This window comes from Prionailurus viverrinus, chromosome D4 (assembly GCF_022837055.1).
Source record: "Prionailurus viverrinus isolate Anna chromosome D4, UM_Priviv_1.0, whole genome shotgun sequence".
Taxonomy (NCBI): domain Eukaryota; kingdom Metazoa; phylum Chordata; class Mammalia; order Carnivora; family Felidae; genus Prionailurus; species Prionailurus viverrinus.
The window spans coordinates 85,569,508-85,592,276 of record NC_062573.1 but is presented as its reverse complement, the minus strand read 5'-3'; the positions used below and the strand labels follow the sequence as shown (position 1 = coordinate 85,592,276).

Here is a 22,769-nt window from a genome sequence, read left to right as displayed (position 1 = left end):
GTCAGTCACCTGAAACCACAGTTCAAGTCAGGGGTGTAAAGATGTGTGAAATGATTGCTGAACAAATTGACAAACTGATAATTTCTAACATTATTTCCCACGTTTTGCTCACTGTTCATGTGGACTCTGATGGGTAAGAATGTTTTCTTGTTAGCTCAAATATCTTGTGTACCTCTTTCATCAGATTATAGTAGCTTATGCACTTACTTTAGAATCCTTATGTGAAGTATATCTTTCATTGTGTGTTATTACATAAGTGATAACTGTATTTTCGGCCAAAATTCAAGCAGCCCAAACCCGTGGGCTTTAGTCTGCATTCTTTAGATGGATGTTTGCACAATGTGGAAATGAACGGCCCTTTCTTTTCTTAAATATTGTACAAATAAGCCCCCTTATATAGCTTAGTTCCTTAAGGCTTAAGGTGTCAGTTAAATAATAACGACTGATTTTATTTTTAAGGATAAGGTAAAATATCATTTCTAGGATGAGTAGGGCGCACCCACGTTAACGTTACTTTCTTAAAGAGTGTTCACTTTGAAGTGCTTTCTTCTTACCACGGCCATGCTGCTCGTGCCTGAGCGCTGGTTGATCCTTTTGGAATTGTCTTGAAAAGCCTCTATGTTAACAAACCCAGTCTCAGCAGATGTGGACTTGTGGGTAGAAGTGTGGGGCCAGATTGTCAAGAGGGGAAACTACTCTGTTCCCTTGTCCCTTTGTTTTTGCCATTGTGTTCTTGGGACACACGTGCTTCCCTAGCAAGTTAACTCTTTGCCAGAGCAGCAAGTTTTCTGTTTGCCTTCCCTTTAGATGACGATGCTAAGTCTATATTTATCCCGTGTAAATACAGTTCTGTTTTCGCAGAAATCTTCATGTCTTTATTATTATCAAAGGTAACTGTGTAATGTTACGTCTCTGGCATTTGTCACGTCTTTACCTGTTCTTGGTGCCACTGGACCTTCCTCCTTCCTCACGAGGCACAGCCTCTGTTTCCTCTTGATCTTGACGTTAGCCTATTTCCAGTGTGAGAAACTTACATTGAAGAGTCTTACCTTCAGGTTTTAAAAAAATACCTAGACTTTCAAATCCATTGTTTGTACTAAGTAATTGTCGTGTATCCTTTTTCTGATCTAGATGTTTAGTCTGTCCCTTTTGGGGTAAGACTGCCCTGCCGGCCTGTGTGAGCTCTTCTGTCATCATAGGACAGAGGAGGTCATTTCCTCTTGGTAAAAACGTGATTTGATCAAACCAAGATACCCCCAAATCTATAAGTATCTCTGGTGATGGACTTGAGTTGCTTAATGGTTTTCTTACTGTTTCCAATGGGAGATCAGGCTTGTTTTTGTAAAAAGCAAAGCATTTTAAAAAGGAAATCCAAAGGCGTCTATGCAACCCAGCAGTATTTCACGTGCTGAATTTAATGAGTAGTTAATTCTGGTACTTCTCGCATGCTTCAGTCTGGAAGATTATTTGCCCTTCGCTTACGTTCCACGTAGGAAGGAAACCGTCTTTCACGATCAGCCTCAGGTTATACATCAGACTGTACTTGCAGTTTTGTTTGCGATAAGCTAAGGAGGGGACCCGGCCTGAAGGCCTGTGGTGGCACAGTGTATGGGTGCCCCATGTGTGGTCAGGGGCCCTCGAGGTCAGGAGGCTTGTGACATCGGTAAAAACACAGAACGTGAAATTCACTACCTTGACCATTTTTAAGTGTTGAATTCAGTTAGTGTTAAGTGCATTCAGGTTGTTGTGGAGCAAATCTCCAGAACGTTTTCATCTTGTAAATCTGTTGCTCCGTTCCCCACCTCCCCCCCAGCTCTTCTACTTTCTGTTTCTATGAATTGGGTCACATTAGATATCATTAGATAGAATATTTGTCTTGGTGACCACTTCCATTCCCAGCATAGTGTACTCAGGGTTCGCCCACGTAACATGTGACAGCATCTCCTTCCCTTTCGAGGCTGAGCGGTACTCATCGTGTCGACCCCGCATTCGGCTCGCCCGTCGCTCTGCTTGGGTTGCCTCCACCTTTTGGCTGTTGTGGAGAGTGCTGCCATGAACATGGCGGTCAGGCACTTCGGGCCCCTGCTTTCCTCTGTTTTGAGGATAGTCCTGGAAGCAGAATCGCTGGATCATGCAGTAATTCTGTGTTTCATTTTCTAAGGAGCCCATGTCCTGTTTTCCACAGTGTTTGTAACATTTCACATTCCCACCCACAGTGCACAGGGCTCCAGTTTCTTTACATCCTCGGCAACACCAGTTGTTCTTGTCGGTTTTGGTTTGCATTTCTCTGGTGATTAGTGATGTCGAGCACCTTCTCATATGCTTTTTGGCCACTTGTCTGTCATCTTTGTAGAAATGTCTGTTCAGGTCCTTTGCCTGTTTCCCAATCAGGTTATTTGATTTTGTTGAGTTGTAGGAATTCTTTACATATTTTGGAGATCAGTGAGTTTTAACAGAACAGCGTGACAGGTTTACTGATAATGATTTCAGATTCTGCGTGCGGTTAACCTTTAACAGGCTTGTTGAGCTGTGACGTAGTGTCACAAGAGTATCTGGAATTATCTGACAAGACTAATAGAATACTCCCCCTTTTCAACAACACATCTTTGTGAGGCTGGGTTTCATATGTCAACCAGAAGAGCGTGTAACAGATGTTTCAGAATGCTGAAGCCGATAGGAGAATCTAGCTTTCTTTTTGTGAAGTTAGACATTGAGAGATTAAAACAAATGTACAATCATCCCGCTCTTCTTACTAAATCTTTCTTAGAAAATATGGTTATTTTTTATTAAAAATGCTTTATGTAAGTATTTAAAAAATATTTTTAGACTTACTTGTAATTTCTAGTAGCAGATTTTGGTAGCTATCCATGTAAAGAATTGCTCTTTTAGATCCTCAAAAATTATACAGGAGTCCTGAGATCAAAAAGTTTGAGGGGCGCCTGGGTGGCGCAGTCGGTTAAGCGTCCGACTTCAGCCAGGTCACGATCTCGCGGTCTGCGAGTTCAAGCCCCGCGTCAGGCTCTGGGCTGATGGCTCCGAGCCTGGAGCCTGTTTCCGATTCTGTGTCTCCCTCTCTCTCTGCCCCTCCCCCGTTCATGCTCTGTCTCTCTCTGTCCCAAAAATAAATAAACGTTGAAAAAAAAATTAAAAAAAAAAAAGTTTGAGAACTTCTGAAGAAACGCGAGTGGGCTTTTAGTGCACACTGGGGAATTTTGTGTAATTTTGGATAGTTATTGCATATGTAAGCAAAGAGAAGCACCATATGTATTTAGAGTGTCCTTCTGATAAAATTGGCTAGCAGTATCTTCAGAAATTCTGTGTTCCTTTGAATTTTAACAGAAGTAAAAGCACTTATGAATGAGTAAAATAGAAGTGCTTTTTTTTAAAAGACAGTTGTCTAAAATGCGAGGGCCAGAGAAACCTTAAAATCATTAGGACCTTCTGTAATTTTCCCAGTATTAAAAACAAGTTAGGTTGTGATTTTCCACCTGCCCCTTAACGAACACGGCAGGGCCGTCGATTAATTTGTACGGCGGGTGTCAGAGTGCGGTGCTCTTGGTATCGGAAAGCAGACGGAAGGGGTCTGTGCTTGCCTCCCGGGTGCCCGGGCCAAGCAGGATGACTGCCGATGGTGGGGAATGCCATTAACGAATAAAGCCGGAGGAGGCAATGGTCTCGGCCGGGCTTTTACTCCTGGTCCCGGAGAGCCCCTGGGAGGAGACCGTGCAGGCAGGGCCCTGGCAGGAGGCAGGAGGGAGAGGGCGGCTGGGCTGGCGCTGAGAAGCAGTTACTCAGATGCTGAAGTGAAAGCCCTGGGGCGTTCCAAGCAAAAGCACAGCCCAGTGTGGTGTAGCGCCAGGAGCAGTTGGCTTGCTGTGGAAACAGATTATAGACCCAGAGGAAGACCTCAGGCCTGGGGTAGGGTGACCTCTTAGTTTGAATAACTGCCCTGTGGTCATGGAAGGTGTTACCAGAGGGAAGGTGGGTGAGGAGTGCGTGGGAATGCTCCTGTTCTACAGCTCCAGGCAAGCCTAGAATTATCTTGAAGTTTTTTTTTTTGTTTTTTTTTTTTAATGTTTTTATTTATTTTTGAGACAGAGAGAGACAGAACATGAATGGGGGAGGGTCAGAGAGAGAGGGAGACACAGAATCCAAAGCAGGCTCCAGGCTCCAAGCTGTCAGCACAGAGCCCGATGCGGGGCTCGAACTCACGGACCGTGAGATCATGACCTGAGCCGAAGTTGGATGCTCAACCGACTGAGCCACCTAGGCGCCCCTTGAAGTTTAAAATAGCTATTAAACCTACCAAAACCCACTGTATACCTCGAACGAACCATTGAAAGTTCTAATTACAAGGTACCGCACCAAGAGCAGTTGAGTTCGGAAAACAAAAAAGAAGGAAAGCAGGTTCTCGCAGTGACTGACCTGGGACCCCCAGAGCCTGTGGACTCCAGTGGGGCCTGGGCGCCAGCCCGCTGATTCTTGTGCTGCTCACACGTCAGGCCATCGCCTTGTGTGAATTCAGTCTTCACACACAGTACATGTCGGTAAGATCCTGTGTGAACCGCTGTCTGCTTCTTGTCCCCAGCGAGCTCTCGAATCAGCGACGCGCACCTGGCCGACACGATGATCGGAAAGGCGGTGGAGCACATGTTTGAGACAGAGGATGGCTCCAAGGACGAGTGGAGGGGGATGGTCTTGGCTCGCGCCCCTATCATGAACACGTGGTTCTACATCACCTACGAGAAGGACCCCGTCTTGTACATGTACCAGCTCTTAGATGATTATAAAGAAGGCGACCTTCGCATCATGCCCGATTCAAGTAAGTGTGGATTGTCAGCTTTTATTTTTGATAATTCCAAAGGAACTTGAATTTTAGAACAAGATATTTGATTAACTATTTTTTGTAGATTCATCTTTCTTACTTTGATTACTAGGGTTAAGGGATGATTCTTTTAGTCCTGCACCGAGTGTAGATTGTGAAATTTTGCACCTTTTGCCAAGACTAACGTGCTTTCTGTGTAGATCTGTCCTGGATTGTGGATGTGGGGGTGAATGGAGCATGTAACACGGGCTCCTTCATGAGTGGCTTCCTTCACTCAGCGCAGTGTTTTCAGGCTCCTCCAAGTTGTAATGTGTCGGTGCTTCATTCCTTTACTGGCCAAGTGCAAGTGTAATCTATGCGTGTGTATCCACCTGTCTGTTGATGGACGTATGGGCTGTCGCCCGCCTCTTGCTCGTTATGAAGGATGCTGCTATAAACCTTTGTGCGCAGGTTTCTGAGTGGATGTTTGCCTTCCCTTCTCCTGGGTGGACACAGAGGTGTGGGACTGATGGGTCTGTGGTTACTGCTGTGTTGTGTGGGGGACCGCCGGACCGATTCACAAGGCCACTGCACCATTCTGCACATGCTCCGACCATGTTTGATGGTTCTGATTGCTTCACACCCTCACCCCTTTGTGTTACCTGATGTTTGGCTCTGGCTGTCCTCATGGTTGCAAAATGCTAGCTCGTCATGGGTTTGGTTTGCATCTCCTTGATCGCTAGAGACATCGGGCACCTTTTCCCGTGTTGTTGGCTATTTCTGTGTCTTCTCTGGAGAAGTGTCTGTTCGTGTTGTCTGCCTGTTCAGTCAGGCCACCTGTCTGTCACTGACTTGTCTGGGTCTGTGTTCTCCGTGCAGGTCTCCTGACACGTCGGACTTGAAGACACTTTCTCCTGTTCTGTCGGTTTCTTTTTGCTTCCTTGATGGTGTTCTTTGAAGCCCAGAAGTTTTAAATTTTGACGAAGTCCAATTTATTTTTTCTCCTGTAGCTCGTGCTTTTGGTGTTTTCTCTGATAGTCTTTACCAAGTTCAAGGTTCTGAAGATTTACCTCTTTGTTTTCTTCTAAAAGTCTTGTAGGTGTCGCTCTTACCTGTGGGTCTTTAGTTCTATTTAGGTGTTTGATACATTTTGAGCTAACTTTTACGATGTGGTGAGAGGGTCCATCTTCATTCTCCTGCACGTTGTCTGAGCGCCATTATTTGGAAAGACTGCTCCCTCCCCTGTTGGGTGGTTTTGCCGCCTTGTTGAGAGGGAGTTGGCTGCAGACGTGTGGGGGGTGCCACTGGGCTTCAGCCCTGCTTCGTCGCCCCAGGCTGTGCTTGCGTACGTCCGGCGCTTGGTCACACTGCCCCGGAGTCAGTGTGGACACTGGGAAGGGTTGAGCCCTACTTTGTTCTTTTTTCACCATTGTTTTGATTCTTCGGGATCCTTTGCGATTTCGTGAATTTTGGTATCAGTTTGTTAATTTCTGCAAAGCAGTCAGCTGGGATTCATCCGGGGATTGTGTCGAAGCTCTGATAACTTGGGGGGTAACTGCCGTCTTGACACCGTGACGCCTTCTGACCCACGAGCATGGGCTATACTGCCGTTGCCGAGATTTAAAGATTTCTATCAACAGTGTTTTGTAGTTTTCAGAGTAGAAGTTTTGTACTTCCTTTGTGAAATTTATTCCTAAACATTTTGCTCATTTTGATGCTACTATGAATGGAACTATTTTCTTAATTTCACTTTTGGGTAAGCCTTTTCTTTTTGAAAGTACTCTTTAGCCTTTCTCCCAACACAGGGGTGCCTGGGCCTGAACAGATGGGGCTGGCGGACGCACGATACATGAGCGGTGTGACAACCATCTCTGTTGCTGAGTTCTGCCAACGAGCCAGTCAGGGAAACTGCTCTGACGTGTGCTCATCTGGCCCTGACTTTCTGCCTTGTGTACGTTTGCCACGGGTGGTAACAGGAAGTATTTAAATAGCAGGAACTTAATTCTCATGAGAGCATTCTTTAAAAGCATTTCTCTGGCCTGGGGCGCCTGGGTGGCTCAGTGCGTTAATCGTCCGACTTCCACTCAGGTCATGATCTCGCGGTTCGTGAGTTCGAGCCCCACGTCGGGCTCTGTGCTGACAGCTCAGAGCCTGGAGCCTGCTTCAGATTCTGTCTCTCTCTCTGTCTCTCTCTGCCCCTCCTCCACTCATGTTGTCTCTCTCAAAAATAAACAAACATTAAAAAATTAAAAATAAAAGCATTTCTCTAGCCTATATGAAGTTGATTTTTAATTTTTTGGTAGAGAAGTATCCTTGTTAGAGCTGCTGTCTTGCTGATGGAAACTATGAAGGCGTTTGCACTGTCCCCAGTGTCTCCCAGCCCCTCTTCCCCCCCAGCGTCTCTCCCCTGTTCGCTACGTGCATTGCAAGAGCGGAAATTAAGTTACCATTGGAACCCGTGGTGATGCCCTGCTGGGGCGGCCTCTGTGCGAGCCCCTCACCTCTCGGCTCAGTTGCTGTGGCGTGCCTCGTAACCACACACTTGGAACTTTGTGGACGTGAAGTGCCCTGAAAGCGGGGAGGGCCCGTGCTGCTGCTGAGGAAGAAAGGACTTCCGCCTCGGGTTCGGCATCACTTCCCTGCTCAGATCGGATAGCGTCATACTTTGGCGTTGTGTCGCGCGGTGGTCAGAGTAGCAGGGTTAGGATTGCGTCCTCGGGCAAGAGGACCTGCCGCGGCCAGTGAGGTGGACTGTCATTAGTGCAGTTGGGCACTCGGGCCGCCAACGGGCCGCGCGGAGCTCCAGGGCCAGACCTGGGCTACACAGAGAGGGGCTCGCCTTGCTCGGGCCCTGAAGAGTTTTCTGGAGGTGGGGTTGGAACCTCCCAGCCCCATCCCCTGTGTCTTCGCTGCTGGAGGGGACAGTTGGCTGTCCTTCCGAGTGCACTCGGGGACGCCTCGCAGCCCCTATGCGCTCAGGACGGTGTTCTCCAGCACTCAGGCTTTCGGGGTGGGGGCTCGTCTGAGAGGTGCGCTGCCTCCACGGTCCTCAGAGATCCTGTCATGGCTGGGCTGGGGAGGGGCTTCACTCGGCACCTGTTTCCAGAGCAGAAGTCTCTTACGTTGAACCTGGGCTGGGACGATGGTGTGCAGTGGAATGAGGTGGAGGAGAAAGACACTTTAAGGATTCGCAGGAAGGGCGCCTGGGTGGCGCAGTCGGTTAAGCGTCCGACTTCAGCCAGGTCACGATCTCGCGGTCCGTGAGTTTGAGCCCCGCGTCAGGCTCTGGGCTGATGGCTCGGAGCCTGGAGCCTGTTTCCGATTCTGTGTCTCCCTCTCTCTCTGCCCCTCCCCCGTTCATGCTCTGTCTCTCTCTGTCCCAAAAATAAATAAAAACGTGGAAAAAAAGAATTAAAAAAAAAAAAAAAAAAGGATTCGCAGGAAAAGACCAGGGAGAAGTTTAAGCAGCGTATTCTCGCCCCCCTGTAGGTGTTGTCTGCTCTGAAGGCCTGTTTTGAAGGAACTCCAACTTTCTTTTAAAAAGTTTTGTGGATTTAGGTTTTTCCCTGGACTTTTCCTTGGTGTGGTCCTCACCTCCTCAGGCAGTCACAGCTGTAATTAAACACAAGCCTCAGGGATTTCTGGTCATGATTTTCAGAATCCTTCACATGTTATGGCCTGAGGGTGGGAGGGGGCGGCAGAGTGTTTTTGTAAATAAAGTTTTATTGGCACACAGCCACACTTTTCATCTGTATATTCTCTGAGGCTGTTCTCACTTGATAAGGCAGAGCCGAGTAGTTGGTACAGAGACCACATGGCTTCAGTCCTCACATATTTATTGTCTGGCCCTTGAATAAAAAGTTTGCTGACTCTTGGGTCTAGATAATCAGGATGAATTGGGGATGTTAAGTTTTTAAAAAAAATTTTAAATTTACATTCAAGTTAGCGTATATAGTGCAATAATGATTTCAGGAGTAGATTCTAGTCTTTTATCCTCTATGTATAACACCCAGTGCTCATCCCAACAAGTGTCTTCCTTAATGCCCCTTACTCATTTAGCCCATCTCCCCCATCCCCAACGCCTCCAGCAACCCTCAGTTTTCTGTATTTAAGAGTCTCTTATGTTTTATCTCCCTCCCTCTTTCTGTATTATTTCTGTTTCCCTTCCCTTATGTTCAACTGTTTTGTATCTTAAAAGTCCTCATATGAGTGAAGTTCTATGATATTTGTCTTTCTCTGGCTAATTTCACTTAGCATAATACCTTCTAGTTCCATCCAAATAGTTGCAGATAGCAAGATTTCATTCTTTTTGATTGCTGAGTAATACTCCATTGTGTGTGTGTGTGTGTGTGTGTGTGTGTGTGTGTGTGTGTGTGTGTCTGTGTGTCTGTGTATACACACACACCACATCTTTTTTATCCATTCATCCACTGATGGACATTTGGGCTCTTTCCATACTTTGGCTATTGTTGATAGCACTGCTATAAGCATTGGGGTGCATGTACCCCTTCAAAACAGCACACCTATATCCCTTGGATAAATACCTAGTAGTGCAATTGCTGGTTCATAGGGTAGTTCTATTTTTAACTTTTTGAGGAACCTCCATACTGTTCTCCAGAGTGGCTGCACCAGTTTGCATTCCCACCAGCAGTGCAAAAGGGTGTCTCTTTCTCCACATCCTCGCCAACATGTTGTTTCCTGAGTTTATGTTAGCCATTCTGACAGGTGTGAGCAGTATCTCGTCATGGTTTTGATGAGATTTCCCTGATGATGAGCAATGAGTGATGTTGAGCATTTTTTCATGTGTCTGTTAGCCATCTGGATGTCTTCTTTGGAGAAGTGTCTATTCGTGTCTTTTGCCCGTTTCTTCACTGGATTATTTGTTTTTTGGGTGTTGAGTTTGGTAAGTTCTTTATAGATTTTGGTCTTTACAGACCAAGTCTTTATCTGATATGTCATTTGCAAATATCTTCTTGCATTTCATTGGTTGGCTTTTAGTTTTGCTGATTGTTTCCTTTGCCGTGGAAAAGATTTTTATCTTGATGAGGTCCACATAGTTCATTTTTGCTTTTGTTTCCCTTACCTCCAGAGACTTGTTGAGTAAGAAGTTGCTGCAGCCAAGGTCACAGAGGTTTTTGCCTGCTTTCTCCTCTAGGATTTTGATGGCTTCCTGTCTTGCATTTAAGTGTTTCACCCATTTCGAGTTTATTTTTGTGAATGGTGTAAGAAAGTGGGGGCAATGTTAAATTAAAAAAAATTATTATTAAAATAGACCTGTTAGTTGGTACATACTGAAAAATTGACTTCAAATTCTTTTTCCTCCCCTGTTTAATGCAGATGATTCTCCTCCAGCAGAAAGGGAACCAGGAGAAGTTGTGGACAGCCTGGTAGGCAAACAAGTGGAATATGCCAAAGAGGACGGCTCTAAAAGGACTGGCATGGTCATCCACCAAGTGGAGGCCAAACCGTCCGTCTACTTCATCAAGTTTGATGACGACTTCCATATCTACGTGTACGATTTGGTGAAAACGTCCTAGATGGCATCATGGACTTCGCCAAATTTGTGGAACTATTATATGTATAATTTGTAGACATAAAGACTTGATTGCTTTCCAGTTTAATGAAAGCTTAAATGTCCCTGCGAACCCACAATCTCTGCCAGCAGAACTGGTTTTGTTCCGAATAGTACAAATTCATGTGAACACAAAGCATTTTGTGTAAGGAACTCCTTCCTCTTAAAAGAAGTCTGTCTGTCTGGAGGGGAGTTAACAGGCAAGTTTGGTACAAGTTAGGCTAGCCCCATAGTCATTTCAAACTGTAGTAGATCTTCCCCACTTCTCTGCCACTGTTGCGCTCTCCGACTCTGCCGCCACAATGCAAGCATAGTTTGGTATTTTTGTTATTGCCTTTTTTGAGATATGTATGTATCTATATCTACCTATCTATATCTGTGTGTGTACATATGTAATATATACACACACATAGATCTGTGCGTGCGCGCGCACACATACACTTAATTGGCAGTCATTTCTTTGTGGATTGGGGCGGGGGGTAAATAATATTCTCCAGTTTAACAGGAGTACTTGTCCGAAGTCAGTCATACTTAGCATATTACTGCTGCTTATTTAAAATTAAATGTGGGCACAGGAGACACAGGGATGTTCAGCTTGTTTTCAAAGTCAGAAGTTCAGACACCTTTTCAGTCTGGAGGCTTTAAACTGTGAGTCCAAACATGAATCATTGGTGAGCAGTTGCTGGACCCACATTAGGATTTAACAAAACAGGAATCTGGGTAAAAAGCTGCCTTTAATTCTAAGCTTTGTAAATTTTTGTTTACATTTTTTACTGTACTTTTTTTTTTTTTTTTTAAAGCGAAGCCCAGGTACTTGGTCCACACAGTGTGATGCGGGCGTATTTTGGACGGCACAACTGGTCTGTTATTTGTACGAGTCCGCAGTCTGCATTCTAGTACATGGATTTGAGAGGCAGCAGTGCGTCAGTGGTTTGTGTGTATGTGGTAAGTTCCTGGAAGAACCTAGTGGTTTCGTATTAGAAGTTCAAGTTGAAGAATGGCATTGCTGCCTTCCAACAAGTTCTCTGGGACACTTTTTTTTATTACCGTTCTTACTGATACGTGATTGTGGTCAGAAGGCTTTCCCCCCCGGCTTTTCCCCACAAAGAACATCTAGACAGATGACAGCTTCGGTCCCCTGACACCTTCTGTGGTGCTGTTACGGTCTTGCCCCCGGTGTGCTGTGACTGTGGACACTTCCCGTCCTGTGGGCCCTACCACGTCGGGGTCCGTCACCGCACCAGCTTCCGTGGCTTATTCCCGCAAGGAATAGACCGAAGTAGAACTGCAGAAGTGGGGGTAGTGGCGGCATGGCCATCTGTCGCCTTGTGTCGGATGAGCCCTGATGGTTTGGCAGCTAGGAGAGAGGCAGTACGTGACACCAGTCTCCTGCGGAGGTTGGAAACCTTCCCTGCATTTTGGGCAGAAGGTTGAGTGCGTGTGTTGTCAGTCCAGTACGAGAAGGCCACGTGGCCTCAGCGTTGGAGATCCTGTACCTCAAGGCCTCCCCACGTGTGGTTCGCGTGGCCCCCGCTTTTGCCTTCGGGAAGTCCGCGTGCTGTCGCGCTGTTGGATCGTAGCCCTGTGCCCCATTCTGGTGCAGCGCCCGGTGTCCGTGGTGTGTGGCGTGCCGCGCCTCACCTCACCTCGGGCGGCGGCCGAGTGCCTGGTCTCAGACGCTCCTCCTGCTCGGACAGGTGTCCTGCTGCACGTCTGTCACCTCTTTTCCTGGTGGCTCTTCTAAGAGTCCCTGCATGGGAATCTCAAGGCTGAGCCCGGCTCCCCGAGCGCCAGTGGACAAGCGTGCCCGGAGGGTGGGTGCGGCCGGCGCGTGCGCGGCGTGAGCGCGGCACAGAGGCCTTGGGCTGCAGAACCGGTGTCCCCTGGCAGCATCCGGCGGGGCGGGTCCGGGGAGGCGTCTCCGGCATCACTTACTGACTTGCTTTGTGGTTTTTCTGCAAGTACCCTTAGCACCTTCAGTACCACACGGTCTGCCGCTCTCCAGACGAATGTGACACGTGATTGGCGTCCTCATTTTAGTCAGCGTTCCATGTATTGCCGTTAGGGCGGAAGGAAGGGGAAGGGGTTTTTTGTTGTTTTCTTTTATTTGCCCCATTCTCTTTTCTTTCGGCGGCTTAACTCCCACTTCTGTGGTGACTGATCCCACTCCTTTGCCCGGGATTTCAGGCTTCGTTTTAGGCTCACGTTTCCGATCTGCATGCATTGCTTGCCTTTTCCTGGTATTGGGATGTTGGTTCCTTGTTCTGGGAGCCCAACATTAGTTTCCAAAATTATCACGGGACTTGTGACCGCACAAGACCTGAACCTGTATAAAATGTCCTGGCCTTCCTCACTGACCTGCTGTAGTGTTCTTGTGTCGTGTGCGTGTGACGTCTGGCTGCCACGTGAAGCTTCAGAGGAGAACCTTAAGCGCAGACCATCCTTTTTTGCATGCTCTATTCTAAGTAGGATGTTCAATGTAACTAACTGAACTTGCATGTGAGAGATATTTAGGTTTTTTGTTTTCTATCTTTGTTTTTATTTGTTTTCAGCTGTCTGTATATTTGCTTCCTGTGCTGTTGTAGTGGTCGTAGGATACAGATGCACTGGTGAAGCAGTGTAGTGCCAGCAGAAGGTGATTTTCCAGCCCTGTCTGTCGTGCAGCATTTGAAGGGACTGTGCATTCTTGAAACTCTCACAGTTACTTCTAAGCCAGAGTTCATTCCTATTATTGTTTTACGTGCCAAACCCCGAAGTGCATTGGGCTTGAATCTCTGAACGCTGTGGACCCATTAGAAGACTGTTCTGATTGTCACAAATTGTAGTGCCTGAAAACATTCTTAAGCTGATTGTCTTAAAAAAAAAAAAAAAAAAAAAAAAAAAAAAAGAAAAAAAAAAAGAAAGTTCTCCAAAGACAAAACAGGAACAATTATTATAACAGAAAATAATTATGGTTGAAATGTCTGTGGTTCCTTGGAAATGCTGCGCTTTTTGTATTTTCCACCGTTAGTGCAGTTTGAACGAATGTGTATAGTTCAGAGGTCTTCGTGTTCGCATTTTAAAATTAGGTAAATGACCTCATCTTTCAAGCTTGAATTCATTTTTAATTTTAATTTTATTTTATACAATGTGTAGACAGTTCCCTGTTCTCTGCATTTAGAAGTATAAACAATATAAATCTGTTAATTCTGTAAGTAATTTTTATAATTATGATGTAACTCTATCCTATCCTTAAAACATTTAAAATAAACCCTTTATGTGCAACTTCTGACTGTAAATTTTGTGCTCATAAGCAAAATGTGATGTGTTAAACCTGCTTCTGAAAAAGTTTTTAAAGTTTTACTTTAAGATCCTTTCACCACGTGTAAATGTCAGATATATGCAGAGACAGAAAGAAGTCCGACTTTTACTTGAATGGTAACACTCAGTAATTCCCAAGGGGAGAGGGGCAGTGATCAATATCCCAAATACATTCACTAGTCCAAAATACTCAGTTTGTGATTCGCCGCTAATGAGAAAATTTATCATAAAATTTTCAACTGAATTGTTTTAAATAGAATTAAATAATATGTATTTTATACTTTCACATCTAGTTCTGCTTTGTATATTGCCTGTAATGCTGTTAATACTTCAGTACCAACTGGTGAGTCTGTAGGGGGAAAGCCCCATGTCTTGACGGCAGGGACGAGGAAGCGCATAGGTAATGGCCTAATGGCCGGGACGGGTGCGTGTTGTGTTTTATCTTCTGGGCGATTGTAATCAGGAAGAAAGTAGATTCACAATGTGTCTGTAATCACATTTGTTTTTTGCTGTTTCCCTATTGAGTTGGGCCAAAGGATCTTGTGGTTAAGGCTGGGGTAGGACAGGCCACCTTCTCGCTGCCAGAGTTGGCAGCAGGAATGCCCCCCCCCCCCCCCCCCCGCCCCCGGCCCGGGCTGGGTGGAGGTGCCCGCCCGCCGGAGGCCGGATCTCGCGTCCTCCTCCTGCCACACCTCAGCCTTTTTGCGCTACTGCACATGTAGCTCGGGCAGCGTTTTCCCTACAAATGACAGCAAGTCTCGTCAGAAGTTGATGGTCGCTGGCTGCCGTCTATAGGCCAGCGAGCGGGTCTGCACGGCTTGGAGAATCATGGGTGGGCCTGCCGGTTTGACCGCTCTCGGCACGGCCACGGCGCTGGTGGTGAGTAAAGCGTGACAGATGCTCTGAAGTCCTTGGCCATCGCCGTGTGAGACTTCTGATGGGGGGAGGGGAGGCGCACCTTTTCTCCGTGGTGCCGATGAGGAGGGCGGGCGTGGAGGCCACGTGTCTGGTCCAGGAGGATCACCAGCCTCAGTGCAGGGATCTGAAGGACCCAAAGTCCAGCCATCTCTGTGGCTAGTTTTGTACCCTTGCTTCCTAAGTGAGGGCAGGAAGTGTTTTCTTATTTTCCAATTATGCTGAAGAAATATAAATTTCCCTTTCGAGATTGTAGAAACTATTTTATAGTTAAAGATATTTTAAATATGTCATTACATTCATATTCTTACAAAAGCTGCATTTCTTATGCCCACAGAACACCACAACCTCACACCTAATTTTTACAGTAATTGGTCTGTTCTGTGTCATATGTTTGTACGGTCTGAGGCTGCCGAGTCTCAGAGAATTAGGTGAGTGAGTCTTTGAGTTATTTCTGTGGACTTTGTCAGATGGTCTCTGTCTGCCCTCTTACTCACTGTGAAACCCTTCAGCTTAGTTGACTCAGCTTTTAGGGTTATTGCCTTGGCACATCATTTTGCCTAAAATTGACCTTGCATTCTTTCTGCTTAGTTTTTATGCGAGGATGTTGGACCAGGTGGCGCATTGATCCCTGCCAGTCCAGGCGACAGTGACACTGGAGTGCGGGCACTGGCTCGCGTTTCGTTTTTGTGCTGGCCGTTCCTGTTGGGTGAGTAGGCTGCTGACTGCAATGTGGGCGCATCCCGCCGCCTCTTACCTGTGTCCTCCATCACCTTCAGTCTGTGCTCTGGACTTGGGTGCTCCTGGAGCACCGCCCAAAACAGCACATCAGCTACCCAGGGCCCTTCACTGGATCAGACATGCACGTAACTTCCAAGCTGTCTGTGAGTTGGAACAGCTGTGGCAGGTATGATGTGAACAGGACAGACTCAGGCCTTCCACAAACGTCAGTGCTAACGTAGAGCTGCTGAGGGGTCCAGGTTGAATTTGCACTCTGAATGGACTTTGGGGTGTAGACTGCAAAAGTGGCTCTAGAGCTTTGCCTTGAATTTGTGTTCTGAAGGGTGTGTGAGCAATCTGGTAGCTTCTGCCCAGGAGTGTGTGTGTGTGTGTGTGTGTGTGTGTGTGTGTGTACACGTGACATGTGCTGGGTGTCCCCACCAGGGAGATGCAGAGTGGCTCTGTCCCTAGAGGTGGTTCTTCACTGGGGACTCTGCGTGTCATGTATGGGGACCTTATTTTAGCAAATGTGGCTTTGGGTTGTCCTGCAAGGCTAAGGTCCAGTTGTCTCAAGCCCTGGGTTTGTGTCCTCTTCAGAACAGCCCTCAGGGGAGCAGGCATTAGGGACTGGAAGATTGGAGGGGATGGAACCCATGGTCTGTGTTGTCCTGCAGCTGGAGGGGAGACTGACACCTGTTACCGGGTGTCCCTTTGCTTGACTCACACACGTTCACAAGGATACCGATGTGTGTCAGCTGTCCTCACTGGCCCTCTCTCTGTTTTACTTCGTGATTGTCTGTTTTTAACAAGGGTCGTGCCCTGAGTCATCACGCATGTGGTGGGCCCCTGAAGGGAGTGTTTGCAAGGACACTGCATGCTGGTGTGTTCATTGACTCAGGTGGCTGCAGCAGATACCAGATGGGACAGGGGCGTTTAAACCACAGACCCTGTCCTTGTGCTGGTGGCTGGAAGTCTGGGATGCAGGCGTGGGTGGGGCCGGCTTCCCCTGAGGCCTGTGTCCTGGAGTGTAGATACTATACTGTCTTCCTCCCGTGCCCTCACAGGGTTGTCCCTCCATGTGTATCCATCCTGATCTCCTCTGCTTATAAGGACACTGGTCACACTGGGTCAGGTACCTCCCATATAAACTCATTTAATGCAGTCCCATTCTGAGGTCCTGGGGGTTAGGGCTCCAGCTGGTGGTTCAGGGGACACAGTGCAGCCCATAGCCCTATATTCAAATTTGGGTGGGCTTTCTAACAAGGAAAATAAATCTTATTGGCAGGGCATTGTTTTTTATTTTATTATTTTTTAATTGTAGAGAGCGAGTAGGGAAGAGGGGCAGAGAGAGGGAGAGGGAGAGAAGGAATCCCAAGCTGGCTCCACACTCAGCACAGAGCCTGATGCAGGGCTCGATCTTATGACCCTGGGATCATGACCTGAGCCAAAATCAAGAGTCAGACACTCAACCAACTGAGCCACCCAGGTGCTCCGGCAGGGCATTACTTTTGACAGACTGATTATTTTTAAAGTGGCCCTAATGTTCTCTTTCGATATAAAAGGGTGGGTAAATTTCATGCCCTGGAAGGCAGGGAATCGCAGAGCTCTAGGTGTGGGAGCTGCCTCCCTGGGCGCACTCGGGCACGTCAGCTCACCCCTTTCCCTTGCTCTCATGTGTGAGTGGGAGCCCTGCCTGACTCCCTGTAGATGCGCCTGTGTCCAGCGCAGTGCAGACTGGAGCCTGACGCAGAGGGGATGTGCCGAGTCGTGCAGGGCCTGCCTTACACAGATGGCTTTGTCCCTCAGGCCTTGCCATGTTCCGCTCTCCTTTGTTGAGTTCCGCTCACGCTTTCTGGGTCCTGTGACGTCAGCAGGGAGGTTCTCGTTGGTACTTTCCCCGGAATACTGGCATCTCCCAGCATCCCCACACGTTGTCGTAAAGCACTGTAGACATGTCAGCGGGGTGTTCTACAGTTTCTGTTTGATCGTGATGGAGAAGTAGACTGTGACCCTGACCTTTGTGAATAAAGGGACGCACGTGAGTCTGCTTGTGTTCTCAGCATCATCGTGGGGGGTCCTCTACACCCTGCTGTGCAGGACCCGGTCGTGGGGGTCCTTCCTGCTTTGAGAAACGTGGTGTGGTGGTGGTTCATTGTCCATTGGCGGCCCGGTTTGTTGTAATGTAGAAAGCAGGTCTTCTTCCAGAGCGTCCTGCAGCCACACAGGGATGCCGTGTTCTTTAGATGTCCCGGGAAGAGTAGCTGTGCTGTGCAGGGGTGGGGTGGGGGCGTGATGATCCTTGCCTCATCCACCTAGAGTTGGGCCTGATGCACCGTGAATTTCATCTCCGCTTTGCTCCTCCTTTCTACTATAATCTGAAATTGCCCCCACCTCCCCAAACTGGAGTTTTAAAAAGTTGATCAGGTTTCTAGGGGAAGAAAAATTTGCAGGTGTTAAAACTCACCTTAGTTTTTGATTTCCATCATTAAGTTTCTGGTGTGGATAATTAGCATTGGTCCCCACACACTTTCTAAGGGAAGCTGGTTGTGTTACTTAAAGTATCACAGATTCTTACTCCGTTTTAATGTGCACCCCAAAGAAATAGCCAGCAAGATACTCAGAGGAGAGACTGGAGGCTGGTGCGTACCTGCATCTTCTGCGGAGTGCAGGCTCCAAGAGCACATTCTTGTCCTGAGGAAGCAGATACTGGAATGTTTTAGAACTTGCGGGTCTCCATCTGGAGGAGAGGGTTTAATTGAACTTCTTAAGACGGGCATTTCAAACGTTGCTGCCCTGCGAATCTTTATTACAACTTAGAAGCAAGTTAGTTCTGACCTAATTGAGCTTTAATGCCGTTCAGACAGTGGCAAAAGCGTACGTTTTCTCTAGTCTGTTGTGTAAATGTGGACATATACCAACAACTGCATAAGGAACAAAACAGGTATACTTACTTAATCTGAAAGTCCCCCATGCTTTAGTTGTGAATTTTTAAGCAGTGCCATGGGAGATGGCTTTTCTTCCAGATGACATGGGTGTGGTTGCCACCATCCCAGAGCTGTGACCCCCAAGGGGCAGTTGACCAAAACTGCTCCTAAACCTTGTGGTCACTGGTCTGTGATTAAGACATGCCAGTGTGTGTGGTTACATGGTGCTGTGATTGCGGGAAATGCAAAGTGTGGTGCCTGGCCTTCACGGGGCCAGTTTACAAGGCCCCAGGAGACCAGCCTGGCAGGATTTGGGGTCTGGTCTCTTTTCTCTGTTTGAAAACGTCTCTGAGCCCCAGCATCTCTCCCTATATGGTTTATTTCAACCTCCAAACTTCTCATTTGTTTATCCAGAATACTACTACAATTTCCCCTTTCTTTAAAGCACTCAGGAAAGATGATCAGTGTTTGCAAAAATGTGTCATCAGTAAGTGACAGTGTTGTGTGCACAGTGGTCAAGCTCATGCCTGCCCTGAGGATCCCTGCATCAGGCTGTCCGCTGATCACCTGGTCAGCGAGCTGCCTCGCACCCCATTATGTCAGGGTGCTGGCCGATGAGCCTGGGGTCATGACAGCATTTGTTACTAATCAGTGTCCTCCCCGCTGCGCTGTGCTCCCGGAGGAGCTCTTGTCCTCTGGCTGTCGCTGGGGCAGTTTACTTCTCTGTGCAACCAGAGAGCGGCATGGGACACAATGCAAAGCGCAGATTGCCGCGTGTTCTGGGTTTGCACTGCCCAGTTGTCCAGCAGCCGCGCGAGCGAGCGTTCAGAGTGCGGAGTCCACCAGGGCCGCTGGAGCAGGGCCAAGGCCCGGGCCTTCTACTGGCCGCCTCCCAGGGCACGTGCACACCCCTGCAGCTTCAGTGTGGATCCCAGAGAGCTGTCCTGCCATTTCCCGTTTACCATCAGAAAAGTCCAAACCCTTTTTCCTAGTTTCCGTGTCTACGTTATTCGAAACATCCTAAAAGTATGTGTCTTGTGCTTTCCCTGTTTATCAGTAGTTTATGTAGTTGCTACACTGAGCTGGCCGTGGGGTGAAGAGCTGTGTGGTTTCGGCTGGACACCCATCCTCATGGCCGCTGCTGAGTTAGCAGGGCTCCGTGGGGTTACCTCCACTCCTTTGGAAAAAAGACCAGCCTTCCCCTTCTGATGGGATATTGTTCAATTTGGTGGATTTCAAAAACATTTAAGTGTTTTGAAGAAAGAAAATTGAAAACCAAGGCACTTGGATGTTTTCCTGATACTCTGGAAGGAATTGTAGGTTTTACTTAGTAGTTTACATGCCAGTTCAGCCCTGAACTAAAGGTAAATTAGAAAGTTTTTGAAATTGATTTTAGAGGTCATCATAATCATCTGCTTTGTTCTGAGACTAGTTGTTCATTTTTCTAAGAAAATGAAGTTCCTTTTATTACTAACTAAACATACTACCAGAATTCCTCTGCACTTTGTGAAAATATAATGTCTGTAAATAAGGTAAAATTGTCATGTCTTTTTTCGGGATCCTTTTTAAGGATCATGTTAATTCAGTTTTGCGCTTGATTTGTTATGATGTTTAAAGGCAAGATTTTAAGAATCTTGTGTCTTGAATGTTTTCAGATGGGTTAAGACCTAGTTCCCTGGGAAGTACTATCTAGAGTATCCTTTGAAACAGTTCTGGGTTCGAGTGACTTGAGAAGAAAATCCTCCCAGTGGGACATAGACGGAAGCACTTTGCTGGAAGAAGGAGAGTCGTTCATGCAGCACTGGGGCACCTGTGAGTGTTGGACAGAACGCTCGGAACAGGTGCGTCCCAGGCTCACCCGGGATATCATCCTTAGTGCTCCCTGCTCTGGTCGGCCGAGTGCTCAGCTGAGACCGTGTTGGAGTTGGGAAGCTCCCCAGCTGTCCCATTCTCTTTCAGGGGATCTGGCCACTGGCCAGCATTCCCATAACATTGTGGCGGGCGTCCCGGGCCACCTTTGTGTTGGTGCTGCGACGTCTGCGGCACGGCCCAGGCCGGTAGCCAGTGTGAGTGTAGTCCCTGGGAAGATGGCCGTGTGGTCAGCGGGGCACAGAGACAGAAGGTGGGAGATCCACCTGCCCCGGTGGCTGCTCGGCCTCCCCCAGGCCACTTGGCCTCCCCCAGGCCGCTGTGTCCCTTAGGCTGTCAGCACTGAACATACTTACGAAGGCCATTAAAATGGTCGTCATAAGCCCAAATAAGCCCTTCCAGAAAACTTAGTTGCTACCTTCCCGTCTGTGAAAAGTGGCTTTTATGTGCTTTTTCCTTAGTGTCTGACATGGTGCTTTAAGCTGTGGACTCCTCTGAGGCAGACGGGTTCCAGACCCAAGATATAGGAATTTACTGTACGTAGATGTTGTTAATCATCAGAAGTGGATGGTCATTAAAAATGATCAGCAAGAAGGAGATGCTAACCCACCTGGGTCCAGTGTTCCCGATCACAGTGTAAGGAGGTCTGGGTGAGGCATAGTGAAAATGCAGACCCCTGGACTTCACAAGTACACAGACATCAGGGCCCAGGAAACTGCAGTCTAAGAAAACTCCTGAAACCCAGAATAATTTGATGCACATTCATGTTTGAGACTTGCCATCGTGGGTCTCGGGGCCACTTAAAAGTCACGGGTTTGGTTTTTTTAGTATTCGCAGAGCTGTATCTCTGGGATGATGAGGCAATGCTTTTATGTCTCTAATGACTGTGACCTGACTCTTCCTCTGTTTTAAACCTCCAGATTACGTTTTACATCAATACAAGAATCTTATTCTTAAAGGACGTTGGAACTCTGGAAATGGCTCAAGTTGCGAATGCTTTCCGCGGTTGCTCAGATTATCGGCTTGTGGCATTCCTGTGTTAAGCCGTCCATGAGCCAGGCTGTGGGTTCCCCTGTGACCTCAGCTAGGCAGCCCTGGTCTGCTGTTGGCCTTCTGGATGGAGAACCACCCTCCGGCATCGGCACCCTAATGATGTTGATGGCTCCATCTGAAACAAAACTGCCTTCTAGATCAGCTCTGTTCTCTTCCTGAAAGCCTAACTGCTGAGTTTTAGAGCAACGCAGGAAGAAAACCTGAATGGCCAGACAGAAGGAACCCCACACCAGAATGATTTTTATTCGCAGATGCTCTTGCATCCTTGTGTTAACATAACCCTGGAAAATGGATTGATGTTGCCTTATGACTTTGGAAGATATGTATTATTTATTATAAGAAACAACTACTTTATTATAGGAACAAAATAATAGTATTTATCACAATGCATTTGTCATATACCCTTGGAATTTCTGTGAGTAACCACCTTATCTGTGTGTTTCACAGAATTGATGTTTGTCCTTAAGAGGGTGTATCTCAACCCACAGACCATCCCAGTTATGACTTGGGTGTGTGTGTGCAACGGTGTAGTACCAAGTGCATCCATGTTTACTCTCCAGAGAGCTCACACCAGCCTGCTTCCTAGACTGTGCAGAGAAAGAGAGATCATAATATGCTTAATGTGACTTTCCAGTATATGCGATACAGAGTTGAATTAGTTAGCTATAACAATCTTATGTTTTATATTAAATTCCTTGTTACCCTCCTGGAAGGGAGTTTGACTATAGCAAAAACTGTAACAAGTGATCATCAAAGAAGTGTTTATAAATTGATTATTACTTCCTAGTAAGTGTTAATCACAACACGGTACCTCAAAAATCTATGAGATGCAGCTACACCATGCTTAGAAATTTATAGCTGCAAATACTCTGTTAAAGAGATTTTAAATCAATAGTCTAAGATTCTACCTTAAAAAAATTAGAAAAAGAGAAGCAACAGAAGTCCAAAGGAAACAGAAAGAAAAAATAAAGATTAGTATGGAAATCAGTGAAATAGGAAACAAAAACAATGTGGAAGAATCAACGAAACCAATAGCTGGGTCTTCAAAAAGATCCACAAGTTTGGCATACTTTGAGCTACAGTGACAGAGAAGACATGAATTGCCATTACCAAGAACAAAAGAGGGGACATTACTAACAACCTTACAGAAGTTAGGGTTGTAAATAAATGCTGTGTACAACTTCATGCCAACACACTGGACAAGTCAAGTGAGATGGAAAAATCTTAGACACAAGCTACCAAGATGTAGTCAAGAAGAAATGAAGAGGGTTTTAGTAGGCCTTTAACAAATTGAAACAAAGCCAAGGGCCAGGGCAGATGGCTTCACTGGTGAATGCCACCAAATGTTGACAGAAGAAATCATGCCAATCTTTTCACAGATTTAGAAAATAGAAGAGGGGTATACTTAACTAGCTGTGTGCTCTGAGGCTCCTATTAGCCTGATAGTAGGGCGAGACAAAAATGTAATGAGAATATTGTGGACCGGTATCCTTCATGAATTCTGAGTATAGCTACAGAAACTTCATCAACTCTAGTGACACACAGGCACATCTCTGAGATACTGCAGGTTGCTTTCCAGAAGCCAATGTCACAATAAAGCGAATCAAATGAA

General features: G+C 46.8%; 1 protein-coding gene and 1 long non-coding RNA gene across 3 annotated transcripts in view; both read left to right on the top strand.

Annotated features, from left to right (window-relative positions):
* The window catches only part of SPIN1 (spindlin 1), a 76,776-nt gene extending 63,136 nt beyond the window's left edge, over positions 1-13,640 (top strand). For both annotated transcript variants that reach the window (XM_047831505.1, XM_047831506.1), the window contains exons 5-6: positions 4,589-4,822; positions 10,142-13,640. In XM_047831505.1, coding sequence (XP_047687461.1) covers positions 4,589-4,822; positions 10,142-10,341 — 434 coding nt within the window. In that variant the 3' untranslated portion in view covers positions 10,342-13,640. The remainder of the gene's footprint in view (positions 1-4,588; positions 4,823-10,141) is intronic.
* A 1,376-nt stretch (positions 13,641-15,016) lies between these two features.
* On the top strand, positions 15,017-22,769 carry LOC125150979 (uncharacterized). Its single transcript, XR_007146560.1, has 3 exons — positions 15,017-15,300; positions 19,891-20,076; positions 21,025-22,769. It is a non-coding gene; the product is annotated as an uncharacterized LOC125150979 (long non-coding RNA).